The 21,811-nt window shown below is 44.1% G+C and overlaps 1 protein-coding gene across 1 annotated transcript; it reads left to right on the top strand.

Moving 5' to 3' along the window:
- The first annotated feature begins 157 nt into the window (after positions 1–157).
- POLD4 (DNA polymerase delta 4, accessory subunit) lies at positions 158–19,824 on the top strand. The gene is made up of 4 exons (XM_069979240.1): positions 158–447; positions 5,476–5,553; positions 12,576–12,687; positions 18,883–19,824. Exons 1-4 carry the CDS (start codon positions 276–278, stop codon positions 18,905–18,907), a joined length of 387 nt encoding a protein of 128 aa, XP_069835341.1. The 5' UTR covers positions 158–275; the 3' UTR covers positions 18,908–19,824.
- Positions 19,825–21,811: the final 1,987 nt, after the last annotated feature.

Below are 21,811 nucleotides of genomic sequence, written 5' to 3'. Positions count from 1 at the left end.
ATTACAGCCGCTTTTAAAGTCTCGAAGTACATAGAGAATTCCCAAATCGTTTCTATATTTTAGATGTATAGAACCCGTGAGGCCATTGCATAATGCCGTGCACTCCCTTCTTGTGAGCACTAGGTGGCGCCGTCTTAGCCGAGTACAGCACAGGCAGACGAGACAAGTAACCAGCAGCAGCAGCAGCAGCAGCAGGGGTGTGTGAGAGCGGAAGATAAACAAGGAAGAAGTCGCAGTGTTATTACTAGTCTGAGCAGCTCCCAAGACTGCGGAACATGGGAAGAAAGCGCAAGCTGACAGACTACCTGCCTGTGGCCAGGCATGGCAACAAGCAGGACAGTCTGACTAAGAGAAAAGAGGAGGACAGAGAAGATGGGGAGTGCACAGTCAAGGGGCAAAGACCAACATCAAGCAGGAGGAACCGGGCCACTGAGCAGGACACGGATGGTGACTATGACTGCATGGCTGTTTGTGGCTGTCACTCGCCGAGAGGGGGCTGGCAATTAATAAGTGTCAGTTCTGAGTGAGCTGTCACTGGGCATCTGTTCTGTCAGCTGCTATCCCCTGGAAAACTGGCTTCCCTAGGAGAGCTGTTGGGGTGCCTGGAATCTTTCAATGGTTGGTTGGCTGTCACTCATGGGGGCAGTCATAGGCTGGGGGTAAATTCATCACTATCATATACTATCTTAAAGCGAGACTTAGGGCCCCTATTGCACGGAAAGATTATTGTGTGAAAAATCGTTATATCGAAATAATCTTTCTGTGTGTATGCAGAAAACGATTAAACGACTAACAAAAATTTTTTGTGTGTGGTTGATCGCATCTTTGGAGCAGACCATAAAATCATTGTTAATCTTTTTGTAATCGTTCGCAAATCGTTCCGATGAAGTCAGCAACGGTCTGCTGCTGCCACTCACGGCTCAACAATTGTGCAGCAAGGGATATATATATATATATATATATATATATATATATATATATATATATATATCTTGTTAGCAATGTCCGTGCAGTGCTTGTCTTAAGTGTAAAATAATAATTTTTATACATACCTGTCCAAGCTCCTATGTATTTTCCAACTTTTTTTTTAAATGGAGCTGTTTCTTTAATTTTTTTTTCACAATGTAAGTCATTGGAGGACTGATGCTGCAGGATGCACACAACTACGTTTTCCCTTAAAACGTACACGTTAAATGGACAGCAGAAACACAGTGTGGCCCTAGACTAGCAGGAGGTTAGAAGACTAAAACCTGTTGTTATGTTTCCATAGTGCATTTTTTTAAATTAAATTTAACAGCTACTTCACAGGAGCCTGTCACTTAAGGACCAATGACGAACCTGTATGCCAGTGAGTCCGGAGGCGCTATGAAGTGAGCTCAGGAGCAGTGGCGTAGCTACCAGGGTCGCAGCGGTCGCCGCTGCGACCCGGCCCGCTACGAGGGGGGGCCCGCGAGGGGGGGCCCCCTTGCCACTGCACTGCTCCCCCCTTAAATTACTCTTGTGACCGCAAGCATTGATTTGCTTGCGGTCACAAGAGCGTGCTCGTCCGGGCCCCCGGCTGATGCGCGGCTGCCGGGGGTGTCCCGTCCTATCCCCGGCAGCGCGGCGCATCAGTGAGCTGCCTGGGGCCCTGACTTCCGGCACAGGAAGCGCACGTCAGAGATGCTTCCTGTGTCAGAAGTCACAGCCCCCGCGTACAGGGAGCTCACTGATGCGCGCGCTGCCGGGGATAGGACGGGACACCCCCGGCAGCCGCGCATCAGCCGGGGACAGCCCTGAAGAAGAAGAGGATCGCCGGGGGAGCGGTTTGTCAGGTGAGTTTGTGTGTTTGTTTGTTTTTTAAATACTGCTTAGCATAGAGGAAAGGGGGGGCATCTATAATGGGGGGAAGAGAAGGGGAAGGGCATCTATAATGGGTGGAAGAGAGGCCATCTTCAAGGGGGGGAGAGGGGGCCATCTATAAGGGGAGGGGGTATCTATAAGGCGGGGAGTGGGGGCCATCTATAAGGGGAGGGGGGCATCTATAATGGGGGGAGAGAGGGGGCATCTATAATGGGGGTAGAGGGGGTCATCTATAAGGGGAGGGGGGCATCTATAATGGGGGGAGAGGGGGCATCTATAATGGGGGGGAGAGGGGGCATCTATAATGGGGGTAGAGGGGGTCATCAATAAGGGGAGGGGGTCATCTATAAGGGGAGGGTGCCATCTATAAGGGAAGGGGGGTGCAACATGCAGTGGGGGCCATCTATATATACTATAAGGGGGTCAAATAGAGTCAGGGCTACCCACCAAATGAGGGTGTAAAGGGGACAGTACAGATGTGCAGTGTGTATAGAGATGAGGATGGTGTCAGTGTGAGGAGACTAATATGTCTGTCTGGCAGATTCTGTGGATTCGTGGCTCGGAGAAGTTCTCATAACGGCCCAGGACAGACGGAGAAGATGAAAAGGGAAGAACTCCGATCAGACAAGACGTCCCCTGTGAGTCACCTGATATATCTGCGCTGTAATTTATATGGTGTATACAACCTGTGTGGAGCTGCTTCCACCTCTATATGAGTGGATGAGGTGATAGTGATCTGTGTACAGTGGATCTTATTCAGTAGCAGCGGTGGTGTTAGTCAGTATGTGGCGGTGTTAGTCAGTATGTGGTGGTAATATTTGTTACTTTTTATCCGGTACTGTGTTTTATTGGTCTCAGTATACTGGTTTTGGTCAGTAACAATGTGGTGGTGATGGTAGTGGTTGTGGTGTGGCGTTAATATTTGCCCCTTGTATACTTGTATTATTGGCAATATTGGTCTCAGTATACAGTAACAGTATGGCGGTAATATATATGGTGATAATATTTTCACTTCCTATATGCTGGTGTTATTGGTAATATCTGTCTTGGAGTGTGTGTATATATATATATATATATATATATATATATATATATATACATACACACACACACACACATACACCTACCAGTAGCATCACTTGGTCGTGAAAGGGGGGGGGGGGGCAAGTTGACCTCTCGCACCAGGGCCCAGGAGACATTAGCTACGCCCCTGCTCAGGAGTTGAGCTCACATAGTGTGTGGGGACCCACTGCTATCAGCAGCTGCGTCCTCACTGTTATTGACACGGCGATTCGCCATTAACCCCTGTAGTGTCTTACAACAGTGACAGGAGCTGTTCTCCTGTCACTGTACGATCGGGACCCCCTGCAGTGTGACTCTGATCGTTGTATCTGACTGCCGGAGGTTTCTTACCTTCCCAATCCTCACGGCAGTCATATCGGCGATCGATGCATAGGCAGACAGGCTCTATGCAGATGCTACAAATAACCAATATACACTTATTACGGGACATGCACATAAAGTTTTTTTTTCCCTGCACTTACTACTGCAGTAGTAAGTGCAGGGAAAAAACATTTTATGTGCACTTTATGTTCACTTCCTGGACAATATGGTGATGTCACAACCCGACTCCCAGAGCTGTGCGGGCTGTGGCTGCTGGAGAGGATGATGGCAGAGGGATGCTCAGTGTCCCTCCAGTGCCTGTGTCCCTCAGTGTCCTCCTGTCATCATCCTTTCCAGCAGCCACAGCCCGCACAGCTCTGGGAGTCGGGTCGTGACATCAACATGTTATCCAGGAAGTGAAGCCTTGATGCAGTAGTAAGTGCAGGGAAAAAAGCACTTTATAAGCATTTCCTGTAATAAGTGTATATTGGGGATTTGTATAACTTTTGGGGGGCAATACAATACTTTGATAAAAATTTTTGACAGACTTCTCCTTTAAATGTGATGTAAAAATGTTAGATAAAAAGTAAAAAAAAAATTAAAAACATTATAAAAAAATTACATAGCTCCTCCCCCAATAAAAGTTTAATTCACCCCCCTTTCCCATTTTATAAATTAAACACAGAAAATAAATACACATATTATATACCTTAGTGTGCGTAATCTATTAAAATAAACCAATATTGTTCCCACTCGGTGATCGACGTAAACAAAAAGCAGTAAAAAAGCATTCTTGCGTTGAAATTTTAAAACAAATTAATAAAAAATGATCAATATGTCTCATTTATACAAATATGGGGCTAATAAAAACTAGAGATCATGGCGCAAAAAATTACACCACATACAGCCCCATATGTGAAAAAATAATAGCACTATAAGAGTCAGCTATAAGAGCACACCTATTTGCAAAAAAAGTTTTTCTGTTAATAAAAATAGTAAATTATTAGAAAAGCTATATAAACTGCATATCATTGTATTTAAACTGACCTATAGAATAAATATATCATGTCAGTTATACCGTTAAGTGCACTACATCAACATGGAGCCCCCCCAAAATTTGCAGAATTGTATCCCCCTCCCCCAATTTCACCCCATAAATTATATTTTGGGGGTTCCCTCATACATGGTATGATAGATCAAAAGGCACCTGCTCCTAAAACAAACAAAACAAAATTTTTTATTTCAAAACAACTGGTGCCAGAAAGTGCCAGAGATTTGTAATTAAAAAAATCTCAACTCATCCAGTGCTTATTAGCTGCTGTATATCCTTCAAGAAGTGATGTATTCCTTCCAGTCTAACACTGTGCTCTTTGCTGACACCTCTGTCCGTGACAGGAACTGACCAGAGCAGTAGCAAGTGGCCATAAAAAACCTCTCCTGCTCTCCATTCAGCAGTTGATAAGTACTGGAACACTTGAGATTTTTTTTATTAGAAGTAAATTACAAATCTCTACAATCTTTAATAATCAAATTAGGTGGTGTGGTGCACTGGGGTGGGACTATAGCAGTACTCATCCACCTTTGAATAATAGAGGTGCACACTAAGTAATTTCAGGCAGAATCCATTCTGAATTTGAAGCATAATCTGTATCAAATTCTACCTGGTCTCAGAGTCCCCTTGACTTCAACAGGATTTTTGTGACCATATTCACACATAAAAATATGCAAAAAAGGAGTCTGTGGAGCCGTGCGAGTCTCAAAACACGGGAATAGCCAGGTAATCCCTAGCCTGTTGCCACGGGGTGCCTCCAGATGGGGAGAGCACCACATCCCCTTGAAAGGTAGCCCCTTAGGTCCCACCCGGTTGCGAGTATTGGAACATAAATAGGGAAACAACAGGGTGCTACCTATCAGGGTGGTGTGGTGCTCTCCCCATCATGGAGGCACCCCGTGCCAACAGGCTAGAGATATCTGGTTATTCCCGTGTTCTGAGACTCGCAACCGAGGCTCCACGGACTCCTTTTTTGCATATTTAAATTCTTGGGGACATCAGTGGAGACTCTTGATTGAGTATTTCATTGGAATTTTTTCACTAATCTCCTTGAGCTCAGTGATTGCTGTGTTTTGTTGGCATATTCACACATGGCAATTTCAGCATGTAAATTTCTGGGGCTGATCAAAATTGTGTCAGGAGAAATGACATTGACAAGTCCAGAACTGCTATATTAACTTCTCTCTCCTGTCATGCAGGGGCTGTACTACCTGAGTTATCTTCCTTAGACAAGCTGATCCAGTTTGATCTCGATTGGCGATATGGACCGTGTACAGGTACCAGGATGTATGTTACTACATATTGCATTCAGGGTTGGCTGCGCAGAATTTCAATTGGTGCCCCCCAGGAGAAGAAATGAGATGACCAACTTTGATCTAGACTGGCTTTAGTCTTTCAACCTGCTGCTTTAACCCCTTAGCGACCCATGACGTATCTGATACGTCATGGTGCCGCGGGGGGTGTTCAGAGCGGGGTCCCGCCGGGACATGTGCATGTGCAGCCGGGCAGTGCCTCTATTAGCCGGCGCGGGTCCCGTTGCCACGCCGGCTATTTAAGCCTCTAAGTGCAGCTGTCAAACCTGACAGCTGCACTTAGAGGCTTTCTTCCGTGCATCCCTGGTGTCTAGTGGGACAGATCCGTTCTTCTGCCCGTGCCGGGCCTCAGCGTCGGAATGGCGCTGATCCCGGCTCGGCAATAGATTGCTTTGGCCTGCAGCAGGCCATAGCAATTTATGACCGATCTAATCGATCTACACAGCATTGATCTCTATGAGAGATCAGTGCTGTTTATATACAAGTCCCCCAGGGGGACTTCTAGTTAAAGTAAAAATAAAACTAAAAATGTTTTTTTATTAATAAAAAATCCCCTCCCCTATTAACCCCTAGACGACCCTGGACGTAGGGTTACGTCATGGAAGTCTGTCCCCAGACGACCCTGGACGTAACCCTACGTCCTGGGTGTTTCTCCGGCTATGAAGCTTCATAGCAGGTGGGGGCCGGCTGCAGTGAGCAGCCGGGACCTCACCGGTAATGACACGCTGCAGCGATCGCGCTGCCGCCTGTCATTAACCCCTTAAACGCCGCGACCACGGCGTTTAAGTGCAAGTGACAGGGGGAGTCCCCTTTCACTTACCGATCGGGACCCCCGCAGTGTGACTGCGGGGGTCCCGATCGTTGAAACGGACCGCCGGAGGTCTCTTACCTGCCTCCGTGCGGTCCGATCGGCGATCTGCTGCACTGAGCCTGCACAGACAGGCTCAATGAGCAGATCGCCGATAACACTGATCAATGCTATGCCTATGGCATAGCAATGGTCAGTGTAAAAATCCAAGTAGTGAATGTAGAAGTCCCCCAAAGGGACTTCAAATGTGTAAAAAAAAAAAAAGTTCAAAATACTATTACACTACCCCAAAACCCCTCCCCCAATAAAAGTTGAAATCACCCCCCTTTCCCATAATATAAATAAAACATATAAAAATAAATAAATAGATAAACATATAATATACAGTAGCGTGCATAATTGTCCGATCTATTAAAATATAACAAGCGTCATTGCTAACGGCGAACGGCGTACACGAAAAGAGGGGAAAAAGTGCGCAGATTACCGATTTTATGTTACATTATATATTTAAAAAAATCAATAAAAAGGTGATCAAAACGTCTGATCTTCACAAATATGGTATTAATAAAAACTAGAGATCATGGCGGAAAAAATGACACCCCATACAGCCCCGTAGGTGAAAAAATAAAAACGTTATAAGTGTCACAATAGGCCCATTTTATTAATATTTAATTGCCAAAAAAAAAGGATTTCATAAAAAAATATATATATAACATTAGAGAATCTGTGTAACCTGCATATGGTTGTGTTCGGACTGACCTATAGAATAATAGTGTCATGTCGCTGTTACCATATAGTGCATTAGACACAGGAACCCCCCAAAAGTTACCATATTGCATTCTTTTTTACGATTTCACCTATTTATATCTTCATAAATAATATATTTGGAATTCCATCATACATGTTATGGTAAAATGAATGACGCCATTACACAGTACAACTATTCCTGTAAAAAATAAGCACTTACATGGCCTGTAGATAGAAAACTGAGAGTGCTAGAGCTCTTAGAAGGGGAGGAGGGAAAAACGAAAGCACTAAGATCAAAATTTGTGCGGTCCACTGGGTCATTTTGGGCCTGGTCCTCAAAGGGTTAAAAGTCCAATCACCCCACTTTTCCCATTTTATAAATATAAATAAACAAATAAATAAACATATTTAGTATCGCCGCGCGCGTAATCGCCCAATTCCTGATCTTGCACGGTAAACGGCGTAAGCGCAAATAAAATTCCAAAGTGCAAAATTGCGCATTTTTGGTCGCATCAAATCCAGAAAAAATGTAATAAAAAGTGATCAAAAAGTCTTATATGTGCAATCAAGGTACCGATAAAAAGAACGCATCATGGCGCAAAAAATGACACCTCACACAGCCCCATAGACCAAAGGATAAAAGCGCTATAAGCCTGGGAATGGAGCGATTTTAAGGAACATATATTTGTTAACAATGGTTTGAATTTTTTACAAGGCATCAGATAATATAAAAGTTATACATGTTACATATCATTGTAATCATAACGACTTGAGGAACATGCATATTAAGTCATTTTTACCATAGGGCGAACGGCGTAAATGCAAAACTCCCCGAAATCAAAACAAATTCCTTTTTTTTCCCAATTTGACAGCGCAAATGATTTTTTTCCGGTTTCGCAGCATATGTTATGGAAAAATAATGCCTGTCATTGCAAAGTACAATTGGTTTCGCAAAAAATAAGCGCTCATATACGTCTCTAGGTGAAAAAATGCAAGAGCTATGGACTTTTAAACATAAAGTGGAAAAAGCAAAAGTGCAAAAACGAAAATTGGTTTTGACCTTAAGGGGTTAAAGTGGATCCATCACCCCCTGACCGAATACAGAGCTGTGGACACCGTTGGATAGGTATGGATAAAAGCATTTAGAACATACAAACATACATGTTGCCTGTGTCTGTATTTATATTTTCATTTTAAAAAATCTTTATTTGGGCCATGAGTCGAGTCCCCCAGGCCCTAGCAAGGCTACACTTCACTGTGCTGTATGCCCGCCCCTTGCATAATCAGCAACATATCATGTGCATACAGCACAGTGAAGCATTAGCGGTGCTAGGGCCCAGGCCTCGCCTCTAACACTTTTCACATGAAAAACATAGTTTTTTTTTAATGAGAATAAAACACGGACACAGGCAACAAAGGGGTGTGTTCCGAATACTTTCATTATATCTATTCAGCGGTGCCATCAGCTTGGTAAGTGGTCAGGAGGTGACATTCACAAAACACAGGCCACTATAGGGTTATGTGATGCCCGAGTTTGGTTCAACAGAACCTCTGGTGAGCCAAGTGTTTTATGTACTAAACTTTCAATAACTTTCATTAATGAGAATTTTAGTTCCTGTAAAAAAAAAGTTTTTGTTTTTGCGTTGTGATTTCCATTCCATGCATTCAACAACCCTCTTTTCTGGTTTGCAAAATTCCCTGCCCTCCTGAACTGGTCACATGGTTTCACATGAACTAGCACAGCTTCAAGCATTACTGTCGTTTGAAATAACTGACATGTCATCAGACCTGCAGAAGGTCTCAGCAGTGATTAGGAAATAGAGCTGGTGGGAGAGCGCAGCAGTGCATTCAACTTTTCAGCTAGACAAAGTCTGACTTTTTCGCTTTATAGACTGTAATGAAGCAAAAAAAGCCAGATTTGATTGATATCGCTGATGAAATGTCAAAAGTTTTTGTTTTTTTACTGAAAGTTAGCTCCACCCTCCCTTCTCTCATAGGGGGCGTGAGTATTCCGTTGCTCGTCCCCGCATGTCAATTCTTTTGACAGAACGTGGAATCCGCCCGTGCATAGAATAGTGTCTATGCGGGGACGAGCGACGGAATACGCTGCGGGTTATACGCGGCAATTCCGTAATGTAATGTTATTTCCTGTTGCTTCATGTAATCCCTATTCTTCCATTACATCATGCCTGATACTCCAGTCACTTTTAGAGCTGCATTCGCATTTCCAATTGTGGCTGCAGCTTTTGAGGTGACTGAAGTAAAAGGCATGATGTGACATCAGAATAGGAACTGCAGCTCTTAACCCCTTCCCTCCTGGGCATATTTTTGTTTTTGCGTTTTCGTTTTTTCCTCCTCAGGTTTGAAAGGCCATAGCACTTGCATTTTTTCACCTACAAACCCACATGAGCCCTTATTTTTTGTGCAACTAATTGTACTTTGCAGAAAACCTGGAAAAAAATTGCACAATAATTTAGAAGTATAACAAAGTCCTTTTTTTACATATACATGATTTAGAAAAATTGATAAAAACTAGGGAATTTCATGGGAAAAGACACAGATAGCACAAGGTCAGAGGGGGAGAAAGATCTCAGTGTGGTAAATCAATATAAAATTAGAAATTATAAGTGCTGCAATATTATGTATACCAATTGCAACACTACCATCTGGTGGTCACTGAAATTATAGCAGATGACAAGTATTTAACCTGCACCAGTTACAGTATAGATGTAGTATACTATAATATAGTATAATGGAGGAGAGACTGTTTGTAACCCCTCAGCGGCCGGCCAGGTAATGAATAGAGCACCACAAGTAAGGCCCTACAGATTTCAATTCCTATGCGACCACACAAAAGTGAAAAACAAACCAACACTGACATCTTACCCCGTCCAGCCCACCAGCCCGACGCACGTTTCGCTCACTTCATCAATTGTACTTTGCAATGGCAGACTTAATTTTTGCATAAATTTATTGCGAAACCAGAAAACAATTATATGCACAGTGAAATTGAAAATAAAATGCAATATTTTTTATTTGGGGGGGGGGGGGGGGGGGGGTTGTGTTTACGCCATGCGCCATATGGTAAAACTGACTTGTTACGCATGTTCCTCAAGTTGTTACGATTACAATGATATGTAACTTGTATAACTTTTATATTATTTGATAGCTTATAAAAAATCAAAACCTTTCAAAAAAACTTAAATGTTCTTTAAAATCACTCTATTCCCATGCTTATAGCGCTTTTGTCCTTTGGTCTATGGGGCTGTGTGAGGTGTCATTTTTTGCGCCATGATTTTTACTTTCTATCGATACCTTACTTGCGTATATGCGACTTTTTGATCGCTTTTTATCACAATTTTTCTGAATTTGATGCAACCAAAAATGCGCAATTTTGCACTTTGGCGCTTAAACCATGTACCATGCGAGATCAGGAATGTAACAATTTAATATTTCGGGGACTACGCACGCGGCGATGTCAAATATGTTTATGTATTTTTATTTATAAAATGGGAAAAGGGGGTGATTTAAACTTTTAAACTTCTATATACACAGCACTGATCCACCATTGGGATCAATGCTGTGTATATAATACAGCACCGATCCATCAGATCATTGCTCTATTATAATGGTCTGCAGCAGACCATCTAAATGGATTGCCGAGCCAGGATCAACGTCATTCCGACGCTGAGCCCCGGCCGGCTTAGTACACCGGATCTCCGGGCCACTAGACACCAGGGAGAGGGGCACACAAGACAGTTAGGCATCTTTCATGTTTGACAGCTGCATCTACCTGTCCTAATTAGCAGATGCGGCTAATCAGCGGTACCTGCTAATAGTCGTAAGCAGCTGGGATCGCGGCGGTTTAGATCGGGGCCGCGGCGCGGCCCCTCTCTGAACCTCATCAACCCCCCAACTGCAGGACGTTCCGATACGTCCTGCGGAGGGAAGGGGTTAAAGGCCTGGAAAATCGTTCCACGGAATAGGGGGGCAACGATCAGCCGACATCGCTGAAGCAACCTCCAGCCGCCGCTCCGTGGAATAGGAGTGGTGGCAGCAGACCACCACTATATCCTATGGGCTGCCTGGACGATCAGCGATCACTCGGGAAGCTTCCCCCAGCCCTCCCCGGACTCACCCGTTCGCTGCTGCCGCGTGGAATAGCGGACAGCGCCCGTTTGCTCCTCAGAGTCGGGCAGTGCAATACGGCCTTTAGGCAACTGGAGGATAACATATGATGTAACAGCAGCATAGGGAATGCAGCTCTTGAGTTAAGTGGCATATAAGACATGATGTAACAGCAGAGTAGTGACTGCAGCTTTAAAGCTATTCTCACAATTCTGCTGTTACATCACATCTTTACATGCAAGACATGATGGAACTGCAGAACGGCGACTGCAGCTTGAGGTTACTTTAGTATCGTACGTATGGTAACAGCAACTCTTGAGGTTACATGGTGTGTGTCTTTTCCCCTTTTTCACTCGCTATGCAGTGTATGGGACACAAATAAATTGCAGTTGTTCCTGCTGCAACCATAGGGGTGTGACAGCGGCTTGTGTTTTGCTGTGTACTCAATGGGTGTACAGAGAGAGACGAGCTGTCATATTGCCACTGCTGCAGTGGGGACACACTCAATACAATATACAAGAAACGTGTACATTGAGAAGAGAAGTAGAGGTCAGATCAGTTAAACATAAGGGGGCACCAGCTCTGGTTCAGGTATGATCGGAACCTTACACATGCACAAAAAGGAGCCCAAATATGTGTTCATGGGAGGGGCTATACTGAAACCCATCAGAGACTTTTCAGATAGCTTTTGATGCAAAAGGCCACTGTATGCCAAAAATGTTGGATGTGTCCATAGCCTGTAACACAGCCAGACCAGACCTCAAAATTAATCTAGGTTACAGATTACTCACCCAAAATAAATGAAGATCTCCGATTAAACCCCAGAATAATTCAGATTGCAGACTGACCTCAAAATTAATCTAGAATCCAGACTACATAAAAAAATAAAGGCAAACTCCAGACCAGACCCTTTTGTGTACTTCACTTCTAGCAAATCACTTGCAACACACTAAGATTTCACTATACACACAACACACATAGTATAGTTTTCCTCCTCTGCAGAGATTGGGTGCAGAATCTTGATCATGTGACTGTGGTATCACTATAGGTCCTGCACCCTCAGAGTTGCAGCATAGTCTGAAAGACACTGCAAGCTGGCTGGGGAACAACAATATATAATCCATAGACTGTGATCTATGGATCTTTTCAGGGGTAATGAAGAAGGAATAGTGCATGAGGACAGACTGTATAATAGCAGATATCCTGCACCCTTTACTGGGGAGGAAAGATGTTCCCCCAAGTTGACCCTGATTGTATCCATTGTGTCCCTTTTAGATTTTTACCATTGTGTTTATTGCTTTAGGTATCACACGTTTGGAGCGTTGGCAGAGAGCAGAGGAGTTGGGGCTAACACCTCCGAAACACATAAAAGACATTCTAATGGCCCACTTCACAGATACCCAGTACCAATGCAAGTAAGTGGTTTATGGCTCTGATCATTGCATATTACTTTTAGTCCCCAGGTCATGGTCAGAATCCATTGTTGACCTTACATTGTTGTTTATTTCAGTATATTCTGAAAGATAAAAGAGAAAATTTATCACGACTTCCATTTTACACGCCAGTCTTAGGGCCAGTTCACATGGAGTAAAAGAGGCGGAATTCCGAGACGGAACTGTCCGCCGTGTAATCCCGCCAGCCTCCGTGTCACACAGGCTCTCTATGGGAGAGATCGCACGCCTCCTCTCTTTGCACCTTTCCGGTCAAAGAATTGACATGGCAATTCTTTGAGCGGAGTGGCGTGGAGAGCGGAGGCGTGCGATCTCTCCCATAGACAGAATTCAGGCTCTTTTACTCTGTGTGAACTGGCCCTTTGGGTCCTTTTACACGGTCAGATTACTGATGAGTAGTGATGAGCGAATAGTGAAATATTTGAATATTCAATATTTGTACGAATATCTCCTCGATATGCGAATATTCAATCTCATTAAAGTCTATGGTAACAAGTATTCGTTTTTTTGAAAAACGTCTATTCAACCACTTGGAGGAAAAAAAACAAAAGTAGGGGGATTTGAACGCTTATCGAATATTCGGCAAACTATTCGGTAATATTCAATAGATCGAATGCCTTACTATTCGATCGAACAGTGTTCGCTCATCACTACTGATGAGCGTTTCTAGGAACACTCATTAAGTCAATAATTGGCCTGTGTTAAAGGGACAGAGATCACCTGTTGAGCAAACGCCACCACTCACTGGCTGATTAGATTTTTTGTGCGGCGTGAAATTTATCATTTTTGGCTGCACATCTCTCTGTGTAAATAGGAAATGCGCAGCCGATAACAACTAATTTTAATGGCCACATGAACAATACAGCATGCTGATTATCACTAATCACGTACCAACACAATAATTTGCACGTGTAAAAGTGCCAGAGATGATCCAACAATTACGCAAACGTGCGTTACAAAAGATCATTGTGATCTTCTAAACATTATTTCGTGTAAACAATGGCTGCACAAATGATGCAGCGATCAGTCATTCTGCTGTTCGCTTACCTGATTCATTAAGAGGTTTGTGTCCCCTACCAATTCAGGTAATAAAGCAGGCCATGTGTTGTGCTTCTAAAATCTCAGAGTTAGTGTACATTTTAGCTGCAATTTACGATTCCTCTAATTGTAAAAAATACAGTGTCAGGAGGCTAATGGCCCTATTCCACGGAACGATTATCGTTCGTTTTCGGACGATATCGACCGCTACGGACGATAATCGTTCCGTGGAATAGAGTGCAACGATCAGCCGACATCGTTCATGTCGGCTGATCGTTGCAGTCGCTTGTTTTTCAACATGTTGAAAAACAAGCGACTGATATAGCAGCGATCTGCTGCCGTCGCTCCGTTGAATAGGAGCATCGGCAGCAGACGCTGCTATATCCTATGGGCTGCCCGGACGATCAGCGATCCCCCGGGCAGCCCCCCCGCAGCTCCCTGCCGCCCCTCCCGCACTCACCCGCTCGCTGCAGCCGCGATGAATAGCGGCGGCAGCGAGCGGGGAACGAGGAGCAAACGAGCGCTAATAGCGCTCGTTTGCTCCTCTAAAACGACCCGTGGAATAGGGCCATAAGCCCCCTTCCATGCCAACCTCCGTTGACTCAGCAAGTGCCGGGCGTGGTTCGGTTTGGCTCACTGGGGGATGGACAGTGCTTCAAATGGCCTTACTGGAAAGATGACTACATTAAGACCCAGTTCTTACTGAGCAAAAATGGCTCCCGCCGCTCTCCCTTCAAAGAACTGACATGTCAATTCTTTGAGCGGAGAGGGGAGGAAGTGGAGGCGCGTGGGCCCTCCCATAGAGACACTGTAGGACACTGAGCACGGCGGGATTCCGCCATTTTTGCTCAGTGTGAACTGGACCTTAGGCTATGTTCACACAACATACATTTTATGAAAAGAGTGATTGTTGTTTTCAAATAAAACATTAGCCATTCTTTTCATAGTGAAATGTGTTGCATTGACGTCAAGGCAAACAATGTCCATTATTTACACAATGCATTGTTTGCATTGTTTGTTTGCTACAGCAGTTCAAATAATGAGCATGTCAATTATTTCCGGACGTTGTACATTGTTTTGAATGCAGTTTTCAATGCAACAACGGCCGTTATCGATATGTTGTTTGGACATAGCTTAAAACTGCACAGGAACAGTACCATGGATAAAGCTAAGAGACATATCTTCATCCTTAGCACCCTGTGGGCCATAGGGACAAGGTTTCTCTTTAACTGTTTTGGCCCTATTCCACGGGCCGTCTAGAGGAGCAAACGAGCGCTCTCAGCGCTCGTTTGCTCCTCGTTCCCCGCTCGCTGCAGCCTCGTAGAATAGGGTGGGTGAGTGCGGGAGGGGCGGCGGGGAGCTGCAGGGGGGCTGCCCGGGGTATCGCTGATCGTCTGGGCAGCCCATAGGATACAGCAGCGTCTGCTGCCGATGCTCCTATTCAACAGAGCGACAGCAGCAGATCGTTTCTGTATCAGTCGCTTGTTTTTCAACATGTTGAAAAACAAGCGACTGCAACGATCAGCCAACATGAACGATGTCGGCTGATCGTTGCACTCTATTCCACGGGACGATTATCGTCCTTAGCGGCCGATATCGGCCGAATAAGGACGGTAATCGCTCCGTGGAATAGGGCCTTTAGGGTATGTTCTTAGTGAGTAAATGGTCATGTAAAATTTTCAGAGGAATACACGAGGAAAAATCCTCATTAAATGGTTATTAATTTCTCATCAAAATTCTTTACCAGAAATTATTGACAGTTCCTCATAATTACCTTATTAGTTCCTTGTCAAAGGAGTAGAATTTCAGAGTGCAAGGACCTAATTCCTTATAGAATAAAAGTATTTGGGGGAGTGCTTCTTTAAAATTTCACTGTCATTATAACGTTCAAAATCTAAATCAACCGTAGATGTGATATAAAGCAAGTTTGCAATTTACATTCATTATTTTTTTTTTTTTAGTTATCATAGAAAACACGGCACTTCCTGTTTTCTGGCAGTTTTTTACTCAAAAAACAGGAAACAGTCAGAAAGCATGAAGTCCTGTGTATCCCAGGCCATCTGAGCGCTCACAAAGAGAAGGCAGTCATGTGATTGATGGACACAGTGAGCCGTGACTCTCTGTACTGGCCGCAATTCCTGCGTTTAGTCTCTTTTTTTTTAACCAACACAAGTGAGAAAATCTGCCTTCAGGAGACTGGACCTGGATTTTTGGTAAGTTCAGCTTTGTTTTACAGCATGATAACTACAAGAAAAATAATGAATGTACAGTGGTACCTTGGTTTAAGAGTGTTTTGGTTTAAGAGCTCACAGTTTTTCAAAATTGTGACTTGGTTTAAGAGCATTGCTTTGGTTTAAGAGCTCCCTGTACAGCCCTGTACTCTAACCCAGGAAGTTACCCTCACCTTCCAAATCATGGCAGATATACTTCCGTCTGAGGCTTACATCAGGGGACAGGACTGTGGGGGTAATCTCTTCATAGCTGTAACCCCTCTCTCCCTGGACAGAGAGTGCTGCATGTATGTGCCCACATCTGTCCTGCTCATTCCTTCATGCTCCCTGCAGTCTCTGTCAGCCCTTGTGTTTCCCATCCTCTCCATTACTGTACAGTAACTTATAATATCACATATCCTGCTGTTTCTAAATGTTTGTTTCATTAGTTTTACATGTTATTCAGAATAATAAATCATTATTTTTGGGGTGTGGAACCAATTTTCTGCATTTCTATGATTTCTTTTTTAATTCACTCCTTTATAAAATTTTTACATAATTACATAAAATAAATAGAGCCCCCCCCCCCCACACACACACACACAATTATACAAAGACATGTAAACTCACTCACCCCCTCCCCCCAAAGGGAAAAAAACACACCCAACCCCTCCATCCCTCCTCTCCTCTCTAAATGTCCATTATCCTTTTATATTCGGTGGATTCCTTATATTGACACCAGGAATACCAGGTATCTAGAAATCTATTATTGTTTTCTCATAATTGTGAGATAAGGTCTTCCATTTTATATATTTTTTCAACCTTATTTAACCACATTTTAATGGATGGTACCTCCTCACTCTTCCATAGCATTGGAATACATACTTTAGCTGCATTAATCAAATGACGTACCAATGAGCGCCGATAACTCCCCATTGGAATATCTGACAGATGTAATAAAAACAAGGCTGGTGTAAAAGGCAAAGGATATGTTGTAAAACTGGAAGTTATCCTCCACACCTCTTTCCAAAACCCATCTAAACGTGGACAATTCCAAAAGGTGTGAATGAGTGTTCCCTCCTCCCCACATCCCCTCCAACATCCTGAGGGACTTTCTGGGTAAATTCTGTGCAGCCACGTTGGGACACGATACCACCTAGAAAGGATCTTAAAACTAGTTTCTTGATATCTGCTCGAAATTGAGGAAGTATGGGTGAGTGCATAAATGCGAGTTTTCTGCTGTTCCGTAAGAGTCATTTCTAAATCTCTCTCCCACTCGGACAGGTAAGGAGGGCTGATGGTGTTCGGGGGGCGCAAAGAACTGAATAAATAATAGATAGAGAGTGACGCAGATAACCCTCTCCCGTGCATAACCGTTCAAAATCTGTTAAAGGTCTATCATACCTTCTAGCATTAGGCAGAGAGCGCAGAAAATGGTTCAGTTGAAAACATCGCCACCAGCCCAATGGGCAAGGATCAGTTACTCCATTCAGATGGACAATTGTAATCCAGTGCCCCTCCTTTATAAAAGCGCCAGCTCGCCCTGCATTCGCCAAGTGCCATTTCCTAAATACCGTATCCTCAATTCTCTGGGAATACTCTGGGTTCCCTATGACAGGGAAAAGCGGGGAGGGGTGGGGAGCTAAATGGCCCTTAGATAAATGCTTATCACACATCCTGAGCGTTGGGGTGATTGTTGGGTGCGAAGAACTGTATTGAAAAGCCCTTGGGATCCACACTACAGAAGTTGTACTGGCCGCAATTCCTGTGTTTAGTCTCTTTTTTTTTAACCAACACAAGTGAGAAAATCTGCCTTCAGGAGACAGGACCTGGATTTTTGGTAAGTTCAGCTTTGTTTTACAGCATGATAACTACAAGAAAAATAATGAATGTACAGTGGTACCTTGGTTTAAGAGTGTTTCGGTTTAAGAGCTCACAGTTTTTCAAAATTGTGACTTGGTTTAAGAGCATTGCTTTGGTTTAAGAGCTCCCTGTACTGGGTGGAAGGGGGGAGTGGGAGAGGGACATGGTCTGCATAGCGGGGTCTACAGCCCTGTACTCTAACCCAGGAAGTTACCCTCACCTTCCAAATCATGGCAGATATACTTCCGGCTGAGGCTTACATCAGGGGACAGGACTGTGGAGGTAATCTCTTCATAGCTGTAACCCCTCTCTCCCTGGACAGAGAGTGCTGCATGTATGTGCCTACATCTGTCCTGCTCATTCCTTCATGCTCCCTGCAGTCCCTGTCAGCCCTTGTGTTTCCCATCCTCTCCATTACTGTACAGTAACTTATAATATAATATATCCAGCTGTTTCTAAATGTTTGTTTCATTAGTTTTACATGTTATTCAGAATAATAAATCATTATTTTTGGGGTGTGGAACCAATTGTCTGCATTTCTATGATTTCTTATGGGAAAATTAGCTTTGGTTTAAGAGTGGATTTGGATTACAAGCATGGTCCCAGAACGAATTATGCTCGTAATTCAAGGTACCACTTTATATTGCAAACTTGCTTTATTTCACATCTACTGTTGATTTAGATTTTAAAAGTTATAACGACAGTGATACTTTAAGTCATCCTTTAAAGTGACACTGTTACCCCCTATTTGCATTTTGACTGCTCTCCACAGGTATAAAGGGTAAATGTTACAGCTTTCATTACTTATAATGAAAGCTGTAACATTTACCCTTTACACCTGTGGAGAGCAGTCAAAATGCAATAAGGGGGTGACAGTGTCACTTTAATACTATATGTGCACTTGATATCACTATGGTGAATTTGGAATTCTTTTCTGTACCTCCTATTGAGGACCTTCCTTATACATACTCCCTCTGACAGTTCCTACTTTTAATTCTTTGTGTGAAATGAAAATGTTTAATTTGTAGCCTTTTCTGTGTCCTTTCAGCTTGTGGAGTTCATACGCCATCTAAGATCACAAGATGTAGCAGTGGATGTCTGCATGAAACAAAATCGGAGCTGGCGTAGGTTTCTTTTTCAGTAAAGGGGAACATTTATTTGCACAACAAGCATGTGCGAACAAAGAATAAGAAAATGCCTACTGCGCACCTTAATAAATATCCCCCTAATCTCCATAGGACAGCGCCCAATTTCCCCAACTATACTTCTATTTCCTTCTTTTTAAATTGGCTACGAAGTGTATATCCCCAAAGAATTATACACAATAACCCGGAATGTTTATAGTTCCTTATTTTGTATTTAAAGCGACTCTGTACCCACAGTGTGCACCCCCCCCCCCCCACACACACACACACACAAACCGCTTACACTTTCGAATAGCTGCTTTTATTCCAAGTTCTGTCCTGGGGTCCGTTTGGCAGGAGATGCAGTTATTGTCCTAAAAAGCAACTTTAAAACTTGCAGCCCTGGCCTAGAGCACCCATGCCTTAGGATTGCGACACCCCTCCGTCCCTCCTCCCCATCACTAGGAATGCCCCTAGAACAATTTCTCCTATTCATCACCTGTGTGAACACAGGTGATGAGGGGGAGGTCAGATTGTGGGTAGAGTCACTTTAAAGGGGTTATCCAGCGCTACAAAAACATGGCCACTTTCCCCTTACTGTTGTCTCCAATTTGGGTGGGGTTTTGAAACTCAGTTGCATTGAAGTAAATGGAGCTTAATTGCAAACCACACCTGAACTGGAGACAACAGTAGGGGAAAAAGTGGCCATGTTTTTGTAGCACTGGATAACCTCTTTAAAGCGACTCTGTATGGTGTCTATGTATGATTACTGTACCTTGTAATAATTCAATACCTAACCATAATACTATAAGGCCTGTGTACCCGTTACATTGTTGTTATTATTATTAAAATACATTACTCTGTTATGTTGATTCATTTATATTGTTAAAACAAAGAAAAAGAAATTTGATAATGGGGAACTATCAGCAGGTTAGATGAATCTCACTGCTGATAGCTCCCTATTGCACAGAGGATGCTGACGATGAAGATATGTCTCTTACCTTCATCCTCTGTGCCGTTCCTGTGCACTTTTAAAGTGACTCCGTACCCACAATCTGACCCCCCCCAAACCACTTTTACCTTCAGATAGCTGCTTTTAATCCAAGATCTGTCCTGGGGTCCGTTCGGCAGGGGATGCAGTTATTGTCATAAAAACAACTTTTAATCCGGCAGCGCTGTGTCTAACGGCCGGGGCTTACATTTGTATATGCATTAGGCTGGCACAACCTCTCTGTCCTTCCTCCCCCCCCCCTCATCATTAGGAATACTCCCCATATTCCCCACCTGTGGCAGCCCGGCACATGGGCTGGATCGTTAATACACTTGTGCAAAGCTCAAAAAGCAGTAAATGTTCCTGGATCATTCCTAATAATGAGGAGGGTGGGGAGGAAGGACGGAGAGGTGGTGCCAGGCTAATGCATATACAAATGTAAGCCCTGGCCAATAGACACAGCGCTGCTGGATTAAAAGTTGTTTTTATGACAATAACTACATCCCCTGCCGAACAGACCCCAGGATAGAGCTTGGATTAAAAGCAGCTATCCGAAGGTACAAGTGGTTTGGGGGTTGACAGATTGTGGGTACGGAGTCGCTTTAATGTGGTCCTCTGTCCAGTTAGACGGTTTGAAGCGCTCCCCCACCCCCAGGGTGTCAATCCGGACAGCCCCTCCTAATGATTATCAGTGGAGCGGGCTGGGGGTGGTCCGGACTGGTGCTCTGGGGGTGGGGCAGTGCTTCAAACAGCCTTACCATACAGAGGGCTACATGAAAACTGCACAGGACCGGCACAGTGGATGAGGGTAAGAGACATATCTTCATCCTTAGCTCCCCATGCGCACTAGGGAGCTATCAGCAGGTGAGATTCTTTAAAACAGCTGATAGTTCCCCTTTAAAGGGGTTATTCAGGATTAGAAAAAATGTTTTCTCCCAGAAACAGCACCTCTCTTGTCTTCAGTTTGGGTGTGGGTAGGGCTGGGCGATATGGCCAAATAATAAAATCTCAATTTTTTTTAATACCACACACAACCTGGGGACAAATGTGGTGCTGTTTTTACAAGAATGTAGCTGTGATTTTATATTCCTGGATAAGCCCATATTTTTTTCCAGAAACAACAGGGCACAGGGGGAACCTTACAAACAAGCTTAAAGGGGTTGTCCGGCGATAAAAAATTATTCACAGAATAACACACATTACAAAGTCATACAACTTTGTAATGTATGTTATGTCTGTGAATGGCCCCCTTCCCCGTGTTTCCCCCCACCCACGCTAGACCCGGAAGTGTGGTGCATTATACTCACCGCATCTCGTGTCGTCCACGGTCTCCGATCCTCAGCAGTGACGTCTTCTTCGGGAGGCCGGCAGATCTTCCCGAGTGCCGCCCGCCCTCTGCAGCGTCATCCGAAGCTCAGCTGCGATTGGCTGAGCATAACTGTGCTCAGCCAATCGCGGCTGATGACGCGGCCACGTCATCAGCTGCTCAGCCGCGATTGGCTGAGCACAGTTATGCTCAGCCAATCGCGGCTGAGCTTCGGATGACGCTGCAGAGGGCGGCCGGCACTCGGGAAGATCCGCTGGCCTCCCGAAGAAGACGTCACTGCTGAGGATCGGAGACCGTGGTCGGCATGTGACAGGTAATGTATAGCGCACCACACTTCCGGGTACACGGGTGGGGGTGGTGGGACACGGGGAAGGGGGCCATTCACAGACATAACATACATTACAAAGTTGTATAACTTTGTAATGTGTGTTATTCTGTGAATAATTTTTTATCGCCGGACAACCCCTTTAACTCACCACTCCCTGTCATTTTCAACGCTACTGACGCTGTGTGTGCAGGAGGCTGTGGTGTAGTA

Source organism: Dendropsophus ebraccatus, chromosome 8, assembly GCF_027789765.1.
Source record: "Dendropsophus ebraccatus isolate aDenEbr1 chromosome 8, aDenEbr1.pat, whole genome shotgun sequence".
In the NCBI taxonomy this organism is placed as follows: Eukaryota; Metazoa; Chordata; class Amphibia; order Anura; family Hylidae; genus Dendropsophus; species Dendropsophus ebraccatus.
Note: the sequence above shows the minus strand (reverse complement) of the source record. Positions and strands in the feature narration are given on the sequence as shown.